Source organism: Gossypium hirsutum, chromosome D09 (genome assembly GCF_007990345.1).
Source record: "Gossypium hirsutum isolate 1008001.06 chromosome D09, Gossypium_hirsutum_v2.1, whole genome shotgun sequence".
NCBI classification, from domain to species: domain Eukaryota; kingdom Viridiplantae; phylum Streptophyta; class Magnoliopsida; order Malvales; family Malvaceae; genus Gossypium; species Gossypium hirsutum.
In genome coordinates, this window is record NC_053445.1 from 7,867,301 (window position 1) to 7,885,322 (window position 18,022).

An 18,022-nucleotide genomic window follows, 5' to 3' on the forward strand; every position below is an offset into this window, starting at 1 on the left:
AGAAGTGGATCTCTACTTCATTTATACTTCTTATGTCTCTACTTCATTTATACTTCTTATGTCTATAAATCGAGACTTTAGAGAAGCTTTGTAAACATTCTGATTAATCAATAAAATAAGCTCTCTCTTTTGTTCTCCCATTTTCTTTATTTTTTACTCTCTGTCTATTTATTTTATAACATTTTTATAATTTTTAATTTTTTTAATTTTTTTTCTTATTTTTGAATTTATATTTAATTTTTTAATTTTAATAAATTCAAATGCCACATGGCACATCTTAATTGGCATCACATATCAACTAATTTTTTTTAACAAACCCCATGTGACGCCCTAATGGTTAAGGGTGTTCACCGCCCCAAGTGTGGCTTGGGTTCGAGTCACGTTAATCGTGTTTGTTGTTCGAGTTTTGCCCTGTTATTGTAATTCGCCAAAAAAAAGTTTGAATTGAGTAACAAAATGATAATCAAGTACCAAAGCGATATAAAAAAAGTCTAGATACCAAAACTAGAAAACAATTATAGCTCACGGTCTAATTGAGTATTAAACTTAAAAAATTTTAAGTGATGTTCTAAAAAACTGGTAAATATAACATGGAAGTCATTGTACAAAAAATCAAATAACATTTATCTCATTTACTAAAAAATTGATAAATTAATTATTATATATTAGATAAAAGAATAAATTAACAATTCTATTAAAATTTTGTCTATTTTTACTATTAAATATTGATTTCTTAATAAAAATGATAAAATGCAATCCTATTTGAATTTTAAAGAGAAACCTTGAATAATAAACATACATATATTTTCGTTAAAAAAATGAACGTATATATATAGCTTTTGTTTTTTTGCACAAACGTATATATATGGCTGTAACCTGCAGGAGAGGGATCATTTGTGAGGAGTGAGTTTTGGCAAGAAAACTCATCCTCTACCCGAAGACCATAAACGTATATATAGCTGCCAAGACAAAGGGTCTCTCCACGACTACCATGGTAGCCGGCGGCTTATATAATCGAAGGGGGTAAGCTTCAGTTCTTTCTGTACAGTAGAAGCAAATATGCATGCTCCATGTATGGTTTAAGCCAACTCAAAATGAACCAACACTTCCTAACAATCCTAGAAAAATGCATTAATCTCAGCCATCTTAAACAACTCCAATCTTTCATCATCTCTCAAGGCCACTCCCACACCCAATTCTACATCTTCAAGTTAGTTCGCTTTTGCACACTCAAGATATTCAACTTTTACTATGCTCGCTTACTGTTTGATCATCTTCCTTCTCCCAATATATACTTATACACTGCCATGATTACTGCTTATGCCTCTAACCCCAACCACCATACTTCCGCTTTTGTTCTTTACCGTCACATGCTTCGCAAAGGCAAGCCGGCACCCAACAATTTTATTTTCCCTCATGTCTTGAAATCAGCTCCTGAGGTTTTGGAGTCTAATGGCACGAAACTGGTTCATACCCAGATTTTAAAATCGGGTTTTGGACAATACCCAGTTGTCCAAACGGCTCTGGTTGATTCCTATTCGAGGACGGGTTCGTGCATTGGGATTGCAAGGGACGTGTTCGATGAAATGTCTGAGAGAAATCTTGTGTCTTGGACTGCTATGGTTTCTGGGTATATGAGAGTAGGGGATGTTGGAAAGGCTGTTTCGCTTTTCGAGCAGATGCCCAATAGGGATGTTCCTTCTTGGAATGCTGTTATTGCAGGGTGCACGCAAAATGGATTCTTTTCTGAGGCTATTTCAGTGTTGAGAAAGATGGTAATGGTGGGAACAGGAGAAGGGAATAGGCCTAATCAGGTTACAGTTGTTTGCAGTTTATCGGCTTGTGGAAACACTGGGATGTTTCAGCTTGGCAAATCAATCCATGGTTACGTTTATAGAAATGGTATTGATAATGATTGTTTCATAGCTAATGCTTTAATAGATATGTATGGGAAATGTGGGAGCTTAGATACAGCAAGAAGGATTTTTGAAATGAGTTCCAAGAAAAACTTGACATCTTGGAACTCTATAATCAATTGTTTTGCACTACATGGACAAAGTGAGAATGCAATTAGTTTGTTTGAGGAGATGATCAATTGTGGTTTTGAGGATATTAGACCTGATGCAGTTACCTTTATCAGTCTGTTGAATGCTTGTACACATGGAGGATTGGTTGAAAAAGGCCGTGCTTATTTTGAGTTGATGACTAGTAGTTACAATATCGAACCTAGGATTGATCATTATGGTTGTTTAATCGATCTTCTTGGTAGAGCAGGAAAGTTTGAAGAAGCAATGGAAGTCATTAATTGTATGAAGATGAAACCTGATGAGGTTGTTTGGGGCTCATTGTTAAATGGGTGTAAAATATACGGTCGCCTGGATTTGGCAGAGTTTGCAGTAAAGAAACTTATTGAAATCGACCCAAACAATGGAGGTTATGGCTCTATGTTGGCAAATTTATATGGAGCATTAGGGAAATGGGATGAGGTACGCAAATTTAGGAAGAAGTTGAAGGAACAGAGTGCTTATAAGACCCCAGGTTGCAGTTGGATCGAAGTTGATGGCAAAGTTCATCAATTCTATTCTGTTGATAAGATGCATCCTAGAACTGATGAGATCTACGGCATTTTGGAAAGCATGGTTGCTTTTTCCTAAAGCTCGGTAAAAGTACAATGAAGGCTACTATATTAAGAGTCAGATTGCATTTTGTCTTATTTATTTAAAAAATAGACAAATTAGTCTTTGTATGTTAGATTAAAGAGCAAATGGTCTTTTCATTAAAAAAAATCTATTTCTACGGATAAAAATTAACATGGTTGACGGGATAACTAGACAATTATATGTGGTATGCACCGTGTCTCATTCTAGCATATAAGGACTAGTTTTTAACAATAAAAACAAATGAAATTTTTGATATAAGGGTGAATTTACACTTTGATCTAATGTATAAAAATTAATTTATCCAATTTTTTTAATATACTTCTAATATAAGAATTTTCCCTAATACTTTTACCCTAAAACTAATATTGCTTTCATAGTATTTGTGTTCACATCACTCTAGAATCCATGTGCAAAATAACAATTTTGATTATAGAAAACTATTGTTTCATGTATTTTTGTTTGACACTTATATTTGATGCTTATTCAAATAAGCTAACAAAAATTTGACTCTCTAAAGAATATCAAAATAAATGAAAAAAAAAAACTTTAAAAAAGTTGTATATACTCATATTTAGACTTGATCATGGATCGGGTTGATATAAAATTTTATGCTCGTTTTTCAGACTCAGCTTAAAATTTTGTCCAAACTCGACCTAGATTAAAAATACTAAACTTTGAGTCCAACTCAACTTGCCAGTATTAATTTTTTTAGATTATTTTTTTATATAAAAACGAATTTTTAAATAATACATCAAATACACTAAAAATGTTAAAATAAATCTTTTCTAACAAATTAAAAATACATTTTAAAAAATCTTTATACATAAATAACATTAAGATAGTTGCAACTTAACAAACAAATGCCTCTAAAATAGTAGTAAAATTAACAATAAAACAGAGTTGTATAAAATCTAAATAATAACAACAAAACAGTAGAAATATAATAGTAAAATGGTAGTAAAACAACAATAAAATAACAACAAAATAACAGCAAAATAACAGAAATATAATAGTAAAATGCTGATCTATTTAGAAAATGGGTCTTATTTTTTGTCTAAACACATTTTTTGAACCTATACCTTTTACTACATCTTACTTTTTAAACTAATCTTCAAACTTAGACCAATGTACCAACTTTTGATTAGTTGTACCCATATCCCTTTTGACTGTTGGCATGTCAACATCCTTGGATTAATGGGGCATTAAGTTTTCAATTGATGTTGAGCAAATATGTTACCTCAAAGTCAATGGAGGTGAAAGTTCCAGCAACAATTCAATTGATAATCATAAATGAAAAGAAGGTACCAGCATTTATGGTATCTCAATTTTTCTTTATTTTTAAAGTATTTATATTTTCAACGCATTAAGATTTGTGTATGAAATTTATAGAAAAAAGTTGGAAAAAAATAAATACACTTATTAAATATATATATATATATATATCCATATCAAACACTTATCTCGAAATTTATATCTGAATAGAATTTATGAAAGCCTTTCAATATTCAAGAATGATAATATTTGTTCAAAATAAACTTTAAATTTTGCTATTTCTTTTATCAAGATTTTAATATATGCAAACTTCTTAAAATAAATATTAAAATTTTACTTTTAATCCTTGTATTATATTTAAATTATGAATTTAATTTCTATTTTTTTTTAATTTAAAATTTCAATCTTAACCCAAATAATAATAGTTAAAATTATTAGGTCAAATTTCGCAGTTACTCTTATATAAAGAGTAAGCTTTAATTTTTTTCCTTGTTCTCAAATTTGATCATTTTTATTCTCTATACTTTTTAATATTGAAATTTGAGTAAGAAGTTTACTAAACTTCCGTAACATCAGCCATTAACGTGTTAATTGTTGGAAAAATAGACTTGAGAAACAGTTTTGTTACACAGTAAAATTTTAAAACTTTTCATAAAACTGAATTTTGGTTGTTACCTATATTAATAAATTTTACTAAATTTAGTATATATGTTTCCAAGTCAGAAAGATTTTGCGAATCCTAGATTTAGCATACAAATTCTTCCAACTTTCAACTGAATAATCTTTTGTTCTATTCTCAAGCCATTGGATACTTAGAGAGTGGGATTTATTCATAGAACCAAGCACATGATGAAAACCTAGACTTCCCAATGGAGAAAGTCGACTTTCTTTAGGGAAAATCCAAAATAAAAAGAAAAATTCAATCTATTAAATTTGAAGTATAATTGCTAAGGAGTAGACAATTATAACCTCACAGAGTTGAAGTAGAAATATTCACGAAAAATAGAATTTATTTAATTTCAAGAAAATATCCCAAATAATTTTTCACTAAAATTCGGCAAAGTATTCTAGTATATGTGAATTTTTTCCAACAACCCCTTAATCCCTATTAGACCTGTCCATGGGCTGGGCCGGGCCGGGCCCACAAAAAATTTTCAGTCCGTTTACTAGGCTCGGGCCCGGCCCGAAATATGGGCCTGAGATTTTTCCTAGGCCCGGCCCGAAGAAAAAATATTGGGCCCGAGCCCAGCCCGGCCCGTTTTTAATTAAAATTAAAATTAAAATTAGTTTTTTTAATAAAATTAAAACTAATTGTTATTAAAATTAATTGTTAGTAAAATTATCAAATTATTAATTGTTAATTGTATTAATTGTTGTAATAAAATCTAACATTTGATTAGTCAATTTATCAAATTATTAATTGTATTAATTGTATTAATTGTTATAATAAAATCTAACATTTGATTAGTAAATTTATCAAATTATTAATTGTATTAATTGTATTAATTGTTGTAACAAAATCTAACATTTGATTAGTAAAACAAACTTGATGTTTTATTATTATTATTTTGTAACACTAGTCAAGGAAATGAAAGTAAATAAACTTAAAATAAAAAACTATTATATTTTAAAATAAAAAATATATATATTTAATATTTTTTGGGTCGGGCCGAGTCCGGGCCAAAAAAATCTTGTCCGAGGCCCGGCCCATTTTTTAAACGGGCCTAAAATTTTGCCCAAGCCCATATTTCGGGCCTATATTTTTACCCAAACCCTCCTATATTTCGGGCGGGCCATCGGGCCGGGCGGCCCCCATGGACAGGTCTAATCCCTATATATAGCGAAAAAATCACAAGAGCTCTAGAATATGAACAGGGAAAATAATATTTCAATAAAAAACTAAAGTCCTGGTAAAACTCCAACAGGATAGGCTGCACACACAGGGAATCTCTCACTCAAAGTGTCCCCCATGTGCACACTCATTAAGGGTCCGTTTGATTGCCAGTAAAATGTTTTCCGTAAAATGATTTCTGGAAAATGTTTTACTTTTCTGTAAAATGATTTACTGGAAAATATTTTCTGGTGTTTGATTGAATCTGTGTAAAATATTTTCTGCTATTTGACAGATTTCCTGAAAATATGTTCCGAAAAAGTTGTTTTTACATATATTAATATATATTAATAAATTTTTATATTTAAAATTGTTTTTACATATATTGCAATGATTTATTTATAATAATACTCAATTATTAAGCTACAATATTAATCGTTAAATTGAAAAAAAAAATGAACACACAAAAATAAGGATGAAAATGAAGACACCCGAGCAGATGTAAGAAAGTACACATATTTATAGCAAAGGGTAGCCTAAATCATAAATGCCAAGGAGGTCTAAAAATTAGTTTAAAGTCCATCTTTTCAGTTTCTGCCTTCTACACAACATGCATAAAGTCTTTCAGTATTACAGGCATGCAAAGAAGCTATTAGCCAACATACAACCCTAACAGGTTGCCTGATAAGAAAAGAAAAGAAAAACTAACAAAAGCAAATTTAAAATATATAGAACTTAAGAGCTATGAAATGGTTCTGCTTACATAATTTGAGAAGTCATTTACTATCATTTGGTTCTGTTGGTCAAAGCAAGAAACATTGTTTGCTATCACAACCAAAATATGTCAACAATTCAGCAACTAAATAAGTGTTATTGCTTATACTGGAAACTAATACAATACCTCCTCTAGATGCAATCGAATCATTAGCACCATTTGCCACCAGAAGCTCATCCCATTCAAGTGTATTAATCTCAAGAAGCTTCATTTCATGATTTCTAACATTAACACTCTCACCTGGTTCTGTTAACTTTCCACAATAGCATTTAATGAGAACATGATGTATTTGTTCACATGATTAATCTCTGGAAAATTTCAACATCACCTAGACTCTTCTCACCTTCAGAATATGTATTAGCAATTCCAGAATCAAACTCTTCTGTAACAAGCAAAGGAGTAGACTGATCTGTTAACAAACTCGAATTTGAATGTGTGGCTAGTGAAACCTGCAATTGTTTGTAGCACAAATCCACAAACATCATTCACAAACTGGTTCTGAGTAGGAAGAAACATAAAAGACTGCTTTATTCAGGAATGGTATCTCAAAGTTTTTTGTTTGTAGTAAACACCAACCTCCTTTGTTTCACGATAATGAACAAGAACTATTTGCTCCAAAGACCTGAAACAAGAAGTTAATCATGATCAGAGATTAACACAATGCAACTTGGGTTAAAAGAGAACAAGTAGGGACAAGATAGGTGAGGTTAACTTTAAATGTAAAATACATCATACATACTTATCTAGCAGCCAATAACACCTGCGAACAAAGGTTGAGTTATCTTCACCATGTGCATAATATACATGAATCCTATCTTTATCACCAACCTGGTTCATGAAATAAAATACAATTGTAATCACATTTTGGCCAAATCAAAATAATATAATATAAGTTATACGAAAAGCAAAACCTACTTTTAAGTGTTCATGAGCTTCTTTAATAGTCTTCCCATCCTTTTTCTTTTTCCAATTATAACCATCTTTTCGAAAGTTCCTCGGCATCTTTCGATCAAACAATACAATAGTACCACCTATAATGATAAGGGAGTTATATTCATTAGTAAGTAGTAAACTTCTTCTGTGTTCACTCATGTGGGGGCGTATAGATGAGGGGAACAAACAGAATTTAATTTTTATCTATAGTTACTTTTCGGCATGTTCACTGGCTTCGCTTAAATGGAGAAATATCTATGGTTGCACAGTATAGCATGAATCTCATTTGGGCGTAACCATCTTGACTTGGCTTCTTCCAACATGTTTTTAACATCCAAATCTATCCATATCCAACAGAAACAAATTTAAAAAATAAAATGAAAAAAATTAGCAAAACAGAGAGATTTGCATAATTGCACTCCAAAGCACGATATGAACAAAATTTAACAGTCCCTGAAGCTCAACTAACACTTCACAAGCAAATGTTTATGTGAATTTGATATTTGCTTGAAACAAAATCAACCACTTCTCTAGCTTTCAAAGAGCAAAAACTCCCACAAAAAGAGTAAGAAATTACTCACGAAAAAGCTAACAAGTAAATACTATGGACCATTTACAGCGATCAAACAATTTTCAGCACATTAAATTCTAACACACGTTATAAGATCAATTCATAGAATCAGAAAAAAAATATTAAAACTAATAAAAACAAATTCTGTATAATATACCTTGCAATGTATGAAATCCATGAATCTCAGCTCCGAGAGACTCGCACGACCACCATCCTCCATCGACAAAACCAAACGCCTGAAAACGATTTTTTTAACTCAAGTAACTAAACAATTAAAATAAAAACCGAAATTAATTTTAAAAAAAAGTTAAACGCGTAATTAACAGAAGAAAAAAGAACGAAAACTCAGTAATAAATAAATAAATAAATAAAACCCAGCTTAGTCTAACATATAACCTTCTTCAAAACGAAACTTCTTTTGGAACTTTAAAAATGAAGTTCAAAAGAGAAAACAAGAAATTTTTTTTTAATATTATGTATTAAACCAAAATGGACTTAACCTCATATTAAAAATTCATTAGAAGTCAATTATTTGTAATTTAATGATTAAATTAAAAAATTTCAATTCCCACTCCTTCCCTTCCAGACTTCCATTCAACCATAGGAAAATTGAGAAAAAAGAAAAGAGTGGATAGAAGAAAACTCAAAAATGGGGAGGTAAATCAACTGGAACCACTCTTAGCAGAGGGCCGAATCTTTTGCGATATGCCGACCTTAGCAGATAGAGATAACAGAAGAAGGTTGAAGAAGGTTGAAGAAGAGAAAGGAGAAAGGGAAAATGTCTTACGGTAGAGAAATGGGTAAGACAATTTCTAAAAAAAAGCTTCGGATTTTACCCGTGTTTGTAAAATGTTTTCATATGGGAATTCATTTTCCAACAAACAAACACCGGAAAATGTGGAAAACCAATTCCGGAAAATATTTTTCCTTATCAAACAGACCCTAAGTTGGCTCTTTAAGCCTTTCATGTACTATGTACAATTATACATGCAGTCTACTTTTAAATTAAATTAAAACAAGCCCGTATAATTATCCATTCTAATAACTAATTTTTTTCCAAAATATTAATTAATTAATTAAAAATTAAATTAAATTATTTGCTCAACCAAATTCTAATTTTGTCAATCATAATGATTTTATCGTATTAGAATCTATGAGTAAATAAATTTAATTTTCCTATTCAGCGTAACTGTGATGACTAATTAATTTTAATTTCTCACTTTGGGCTCTATTATTCAATTTGATAATAATCTAAATATGTTAAATTAATTTTTAAGTCATCTTTTGTTACTTTGTGAAAATGCATTTATTGTAGCTACTAATTCATGCAAATATATTTCTCATTCATCGTTTTCATCTATTTGTCGAAGTTTTTCTTAATTTGCAATCCTTTCAAAATCATATTGAGCTAGCAGAGGGACTAATCTAACACATATATAATTAGGGATTAAATAATTTGTAATTAAATTATGTCTCTTTGTTTGCTAATTGCAAATTATTTAGTCATGGAATCAATCCACTAAAAGGATCATGATTGAACTCCCATTACATATCATTATGAAATGAACTTAAATTTATGCTTTTGTCCACTGGCGTTGTCATTTGTGTTACTCTTATAGAATATCCTTAATCTTTTTAGGTTAAATTAGTTCCCCTAATTAGATCTTATTTTATCTCATAATCAACATTCCATTTTCCAAGATGAAAAAGATCATTACTAACAGATAATAATAATCATTCATCCCTAACGAATGACTTGTGGCCATATTCCTTTTCCTTAATTCATGTAATGCTAGTGAGAGGATATTATTTACTCTTTAACCTAGTTATGAATTCCACTATTCTAAATGAAGTCATACCGTACATATGTCATACACCTAATATACCAACTTTTGGCTCCGATACCAAGAGAGCATTGACTTTCAATATATCAAAGTACATGAGTTATGTACACATAGTTAGCTACTTAGTTAGGATTAAGGTAAATCACACCATGAACATAACAAGTGAATAAATCTATAAACAGATCTAAGATAAGCTTTATTGGGGTCCAATCTGATATATTGTATACAATAACAGCTATGTCTCTATTTTTAGGAGTCAACTGCTTCGATACTCAAGACAAGGTATCTCCCAAATTTAGACTTATAAATGACATAATAGCCCCTATGAATAAACTATTCATTTTTATTCTTATGTATTATGAACAATTTAGATTATTTACTAATATAAGTTGTCTTCTCGCATCATAATTATTTCCATATGATGCAACTTAATATTAGTTAAAACTTATGTAATCAATGAGCGAATATTTACTTATTCATTTTACTTTTCATGCAAAAATTATTGAGGACTATCATACAAAGATAAAATAAATTAATTGAATGGAAATTTATTTATTCAATTAGTTCAAAAATTACAAGTAGAATGAGAAAATCATTGCACTAAGGGAAAATATCCTAACAATATTCTACTTGATCTAGTGAAATAAATGAGTCATATTTTGCATACACATGCCCTCTACAGGTTTCTCAAAACTCCTAGCCACTAGTGTATTGGTAAAAAGATTCGTAAGGTTGTCCTCAGATGCAATTTTGACTAAATCTACTATTCCACCTGCTACTATCTCTCGTATAACATGATATTTGCGATCAATGTGTCCTCTTATGATTTCTTGTTCCCTTATTATTAGCTATTGTGCGATGTTATCAAAATACATTGTAATAGCTTCTTCCATATTAAGAATGACCTCAAAATCTATTACGAAATTTTGAAGCCAGACTATTTCTTTCATTGCGTCAAAAGCAGCCACATATTTGGTCTCCATAGTGGAGTCAACAGTGCAAGTCTGCTTAAACTTCTCAACACTATGGCTCCACGACCTAGAAAAAAACACAGTTTGATGTCAATTTCCTCAAGCCTCTACTCGTCTACAAGTCGGAGTCCATATATCCAAAGGGTGTTAGATCCCTTCTAGAATATAAAAGCATATGATCCCTTGTTCTTCATAAATACTTGAGTATATGCTTAATTGCTTGACAATTTCTAGGTTTAATATTTGTCTGATATTGACTCTCCATTCTTACTACAAAATAGATATTTTCAAATGAGATGACGTTACATTTGGTACATGTTCTTTTATAAAATGTCCAATGTGGTATCTTGGTGTTAACACTGTTAGTGAATTGGTAAACCAACCAATCAAAATTTGACACGTAGAATTTATATTCAAATCAAGTCCACATGGATAATATAACATTATGTGAAAAATTAAATAAAACTAAAAATATTTTTAATAAAAATATTTGTACTTGATTCCCATGCCAAACCATCATCACTACCTCATTTTTTTTCAATTTGGTTAAATTGTATTTTAATCTTCCAACTTTTTAAAATATAAGACTTGGTCCTTTTTCCACATTTTCACATTTGCAACTTTCTACATCGAGTTCCATCTCCAATATTTAATCCCTGATTCAACTTATTTCCTCAAAATTTCATTGTATCTGCTCCTGGAATAGTACCAGATATGATACCAGAAATTTTGAAGTGCTGCAGTACGGTTGAGCAAAAAGATTCAATGTATTCTAAAACCTTGGAATGAGTTTTGGGAAGGACAAGATTATGGATGATAGTTACTGTAATCAGCCCAATTTGCCCGGGCCCAATAAAAGTCCAAATTACAAAGCAAAAACAGCAGGCCAATATGGCCCAAATTCCCAACCCAAACAGAAGCCCAACAACCCAAAAGCCCAATGCCCATTTTTAAAAAAAGAGGCAGCAACCCTAACCCTAGGTGCGCCGCACCTAGGGTCTTCTGACCTCTGACCCGCTACCACACCACCTGCTCTGCCATCACCGTCACGATCATGTCACCACCCTCCACTTGCGCCGCCTTTACCTGCAAACAATAAAAGAAGTAGCACCAACAACAAGAACGAAGGCTATAAAAGCCAAAATACAATGTAAAAATGAGGTCTTTTTTATTTTTTTCTCTTTTTTTTCACAAACATGAAATAAAAAACATAACATTTTCAAGGTGATATTTTATTTTCTGTTTTAGGTACTTATTTTGGTGATTTATTCCAATTTTTTTATCTATTTTATTTTATATATAAACGAAAATAACAAAAGAAAGAAAGAAAAAGGAAAATACTTACCTGCGTCGCATCGGAAGGAGGGGAAGCGAGCGGTTTCCCCTTTCTTTTTTGAGTTTGGGCTCACCTTTCAAGGGATTCAGCCTTGAATCCGGGTTCTATGGGGTCGACTTCAAACGGGGCTAAGAAAGGGCCAATTTTGCACCTCCGGCAGTCGCTTGCGGCGGAGCTACGGAGGAGGCGCGCCGGAGCCTTTGGCCGGATCTTGGCCGGCGAGAGAGAGAAAGTTGAGGAGAAGCACTCATTTTTTTCTAAAACATGGAAGAATGACTTTTTTTTTTAAAAAATCTAACTTATATAGGGCTACCAAACGGCGTCATTTAAGGTTGGCCCTGATAGCCCTAAAACGGCACCGTTTCACTCTCAAACCCGCGTGCGCGACCCGACCCGCTACAGGATCCGCGCGTTTTTGACTTTTGGGATATTTACCGCTTTGGTCCTTCCGCATTTTTCTATCTATTAATGTAGATTATTTTTATTTACAATTTTGACCCTATTATTTTTCTTTTTATTTTGATTTGGTCCCTCATCAAAGCTGTGCGTTTTGGAGGCCAGGATAAATTTCCCTTTGGCCCTTCTACTTTCACGCTCATCACGATTTAGTCCTTTTTATGTTCTTCATTTTCGATTTTAGCCCTAAGGTTTTGTTTAGTTTCAATTTAGTCATCTGTTTGGAATTTTAGTTATTTATTATTAAATTGATCATTTTAATATCATTATTACTATTATATTACATTGCTAATATTATTATTATCATTATTTACTCATTTATGTCTTGTTAATTTCAAATTTTGTTATGTATATATACATACATACATACATACATATATACATTTTTTATAATATATATATGTACATAATGTTTTTTAATTTATATATATACATACCTATATATTATTTATACTTTATACTTTATATATACATATATATACGCATATACATACATACTTTTTAATTTATATCTATATATATACATACATATATATCTCTTTACATTTTTAATTTTATTCATTTTCTTTATTGTTATTTACATGTTCATTATTATTTTGAAAGAACGTTTTAAGTCTATTCGTTTATTTACTTGCTATTATATGATTGATTTGTCTATTATATTTATTTATTTCATTTTTGATGATTGTTCATATTATTCATACTTACATTATCGAATTCATTATTGTTTTGTTACGAGTATTAACATCGTGTTTTATTTCTACTATTTTGCGTTAGATTAATTTTATTCAATGCATAAATTATGATTTTTGAATAAGCAAAATCTCGTGTTTAGATTCAAGAAGGTCCTACCCTAACTTACGGGGTTTTGATTTTCACAATAAATCTAAATACACAAATCTTTTCAAACTCAAGTTTTAAACGATCTTGGGAATTAAGAAGAGATCGTGTCCTAACTTACTGGGCATGGTCCCTTTTTTCTCTCAAGTTTTAAACGATCTCGGGAATTAAGAAAAGATCGTGTCCTAACTTACTGGGCATGATCCCTTTTTTAAATCCGAGATAGCAAAATATCTTTTAAATAAGTAAATATTTGGCATTCATTCGCGCATCGGGAATTCAAGACATTGTGTCCTAACTTACTGGATATAATTCTCTTTCTCGATTAACGTAAAATATGCTATTTTCCCGAAAATTCTCATCATTTCAATAAAGGATCGTATTTTAAATCTCTTTAAAGTTTTCAATCTTTGACACTAAGACATTAATTAATCAACTAGGTATCAATTTTGGGCGTTACGAAAGTGCTAATCCTTCCTCCTACGTAACCGACTCCCGAACCCGTTTTTTGAATTTCGTAGACCAAAATCGTTGTTTTAATAAAATTAAATTGTTTATTAAAAACAACCACTTTTCAAGGTGGCCCGATCACATCTTATCAAAAAGGATTGGTGGCGACTCCCGTATTCATTTTCATTTTTAAAATCTAAGTCGACACCCCTTTTATCAAAAAAATAATTTCGACAGCTTGGCGACTCCGGTGGGGACCCAAAATAAGTGAGTCAAGCCACGAGTTGATAACTTTTTATCTTTTTGTCTAAAATTGAAACTTGGTTTAAATGTACGATCCTTTCGTTGCATTTCATCCGTCTTTATTACGATCTTCATCATTGTGGTTTATAATTGCTGTGTTGGTTTAAGTTTTAGTATCTTTCTGCATATTGCATCGCATGATCGGTTGATTTAACCCTTTTAAGTGGGAGTGAGAAGCTACTCCTTCGTGAGGTTTTCACATCCGTGCAGGATAGTTGATCGCTTCTGGGATACATCTGTACCTATGTCTTCGTGAGATTTTCATCTCCGTACAGCTATAGGAAAATGTATTCCCCTAAACCAAACTTGGTCCGTATGAGCCGAAGAATGATAGGATAAGTTAATAATGATCAATTGTTAATTCATTGCTTCCAAGATAGTCTGATCAGGTCGGTTGCCAAATGGTACGACCAGTTGAGCCGTGCCAACATCCACTCATGGAAGGACTTGGCACATGCTTTTATAGAGCAATATGGCCACGTGACAAACATGAAACCTGACAGAATTACACTGCAAAATATGGAAAAGAAGCAAAGTGAGAGCTTTAGGCATTACACCCAAAGATAGAGGGAGGTAGCGACACAAGTCCATCCACCTCTTTTGGAGAAAGAAATCGCAATGCTTTTCATCAACACTCTGAAAGCCCCATTCATTAACCATATGTTGGAAAGCGCTACCATGATCTTCTCAGATATAGTAATGTCTAGCGAGATGATCGAAAACGCAATAAGAAGTGGTAAGATAGATATGGGCGAAAGCGTCAAAAGATCAATCCTAAAGAACAAGAAAAATAAAGTGAATAACCTGAGCATGCATAGTAAAGGGTATTCCAAATCGATTATTGTAGGCCAGCCGAGGGTCGTAACCACTGGCTATCAAAGTGCCTCAAGGCAAGAATCCAACTCGAGGCCAAAGACAGAAAAACTCTAGTTCACACCCATCCCGATGACATATAGAGAGTTGTATCAAAATCTGTTTGATGCACATGTGGTATTCCCGTTCTACTCAGAACATGTACAACCTCCATTCCCAAAGTGGTATGATGCAAACGCCTAATGCGAATACCATGCAAGAATTGTAGGACATTCTATAGAAAACTACACCACTTTCAAAAAACTGGTCAAAAGGCTCATCAATATGGGCATTGTCAAATTTGATGATTTATCCAGTGCAGAAAATCTGTTACCCAATCAATGGGTGAATGTGATGTATGAAAAAATGTAGGGAAACATTCACATCAATGCCATATATGAAGACACAAATGAAAAGGACCTTGTTAGATATTCACCCTTATAAACTTAGGAGTGTTCTAAGCAATCGGATTGCAAAAGAAATCTCTATAGTATTTAGAGCTTATTTAGAGTAATATTCAGAACACGTTTGTTGCTTTTAGCCTAGAGGCAATAGGAATTCCTTTGTGAAATAGGCTCATGTCTGAACGTTATTATTTTAATGAAATACATTATTGCAATCATATTTGAGCTAATGTTCTTTCACTCTTTACAATTCTTTCATTCTTTTGGATTTTTCTTCCAAATCATTCTTTTATTCATTCATAATCATATTGTATAAATAATTATTCATAAATTTATACATTATTTGTATATTCTTTGGTACCTACAATAGGTCCCTGGATATCAATGGCATGAGTGACACTGCTACAGACTCTCTATCTCCTTTTGAGCGAGACATGTGTTAGAGGGACTCATGACTTTGAAGATGACATAGATTGTAGCCTATCTCCAGACTTGTTGAGAATGGTAGAATAGGTAGAGAAGAAAACTTTACCTCATGAAGAAATAATAGAGGTTGTAACCTTAAGGGAACGTACATAACCGGAGAAACAAAGTAGGACCTCGTTGAGTCACATTAAGAGTTTAAAAATGTCTTTGCATGGTCATACTAGGATATGTCCGGGTTAAGCACTGACATTGTAATCTAAATAACAACAAAATATCAAAAGTTTACAGTCTGTTCAAGATTAACACCATATCGCCCCAAAGTGAATAGTGCATAGGAGGCAAAAAAAACCTCTACCGAGGCAATGCATTTCCTTTAGGCTTATCATGGTTTTGTCAATTAAAGACAAGATTCTTTCTCTCTGAGTTTTTTTTGAATCTAATCCCGATTGAAGAAGAATGTTCAAAGTTATTCGTCATGGTCAAATATGCCAAAAGTAAATGATGCGAGCTCAAAAAAAAGTTCACCCTAGAGGATTCCATGAGAGGGACCTGGTATTGAAGAAAATCCTTCCCATACAAAAAGAACTTCATAAGAAAGTGGATGCCGAACGGGGAAGAACCTTATGTGGAAGGTCTTATCTAGAAAACCGTTGATTTTGATCAGAAGGGATAACAAGGACATGCCTAATCCTATGAGTTCAGATTCAATCAAAAAATATTTCAAAAAAAAAGAAGAAAAGAAAAGAAAAAGAAAAATGAGAGGCCAAGGTGAAAACCTGCAAAGGGCGCCTTGAGACCAAAGGGGATTTGAGTTGAAAACCTAAAAAGGGCGGTTAAAATTTTGATCAGAATAGGACATGAAGTGATCAGAGCAGCTCAAATTTCGATCAGATTGGGGCATATGGTGATCTTGCTATACCTGATTCAACAGAAAAGTGTAGGTGACATTTTGGGGCATCGACAGAGCACTATAGATCTCCTAAACCCATATCAAACTTAGAAAAGTCTTCAGAAAGTTTGTATAAAGAAGTTCAAGTTGCAATATCTGGGACACCTAATCTTCATACTATTTATATTGAATTTGTTGTCCTTGGAATACTTCTTTCTTTTTCAAGATACGTGTTCCCAATCTATTCCTCCTTTTATTCTTATTATCCTTGATAATTTATTCATTTCGAGCTATGCTCCCAAATCAATTTTATTTTTATCTATTGTTATGATCTTTTTGCAAGCATGCTGCATTAGAATAATAATTAATGAACTAATAATACTTTCACAAGAGGAGTTTTGCGTATTACTCTAGAAGTTTCTAAATAATACAAGAACTTAAAACTGGACTATTATTTAGAACACACCAAGTTTAAAGGTTGAAATGTCTAAGAAGGAAAAGTCTAAGACTATCCCTTTGGATTTTGTTGTCAAAACATTAACTGAACAGAATGATAAGATGTCGTGATGGTGACAAAGCTTCAATGAACAAACAAGCAATGATCATCGAAGTGATAAAAAGAGGTTTCTCGAAAGAAAAAGTACTACAATTGAGCATAAACATTTGGTACGACACCTTGGGAATGGTGTAGGAGACCAAAGAGATTCAGATCCTGTATCCCTGAATTGCAGTGGGAGAGGATTGAGAAAGTGCCAGATCTTATACTCAGTGGGAGGAAGATGGTTCAAATTTTATGTCCCAAAGGTACAGTGGATTGAACTTTGAAGATTACAGTGTTACTAACTAAACAAGATAGCATTCTGACGTGTCGGTAATAGGGCCTTAATGAACAACGAGCAATAACAACTCAAACATTAAGATATCATTTTCATGACATTTTACTTTCATGCATACATATTTGGTTAGGAAATTTTGATTCATTTTGATCATAACATTCTAATCACTAGGCATAAATAGGCCAATGAAATGGATTCTACAGGTTATGTTCCTCTGAACAGATCGATGAAACCACAAACCCTATACCACTGAAGTTGTAGTGGAATGGATTGAAGAAGATAGCAGATTTTATCTTCTTGTATTGCCAGCGAAGTAGATCGAAGACACCAGCCTTGCCTCCCTGAGTTTACAGCGGAGCAGACTGAAAGTAGC

General features: G+C 32.3%; 2 protein-coding genes across 2 annotated transcripts; one reads left to right on the forward strand and one right to left on the reverse strand.

Moving 5' to 3' along the window:
* Positions 1-862: 862 nt before the first annotated feature.
* Positions 863-2,696, forward strand: LOC107892300 (pentatricopeptide repeat-containing protein At1g33350). Its single transcript, XM_016817334.2, has one exon. The coding sequence runs from the start codon at positions 1,071-1,073 to the stop codon at positions 2,652-2,654; it is 1,584 nt and encodes a 527-aa protein (XP_016672823.1). The 5' UTR covers positions 863-1,070; the 3' UTR covers positions 2,655-2,696.
* A 3,772-nt stretch (positions 2,697-6,468) lies between these two features.
* On the reverse strand, positions 6,469-8,854 carry LOC107892299 (calmodulin-binding transcription activator 5). Its single transcript, XM_041101653.1, has 7 exons — positions 8,756-8,854; positions 8,200-8,278; positions 7,454-7,569; positions 7,278-7,366; positions 7,115-7,160; positions 6,882-6,987; positions 6,469-6,784 (listed from the first exon to the last, which is right to left on the reverse strand). The coding sequence occupies exons 3-7, from the start codon at positions 7,538-7,540 to the stop codon at positions 6,567-6,569; spliced, it is 546 nt and encodes a 181-aa protein (XP_040957587.1). The 5' UTR covers positions 7,541-7,569; positions 8,200-8,278; positions 8,756-8,854; the 3' UTR covers positions 6,469-6,566.
* Positions 8,855-18,022: the final 9,168 nt, after the last annotated feature.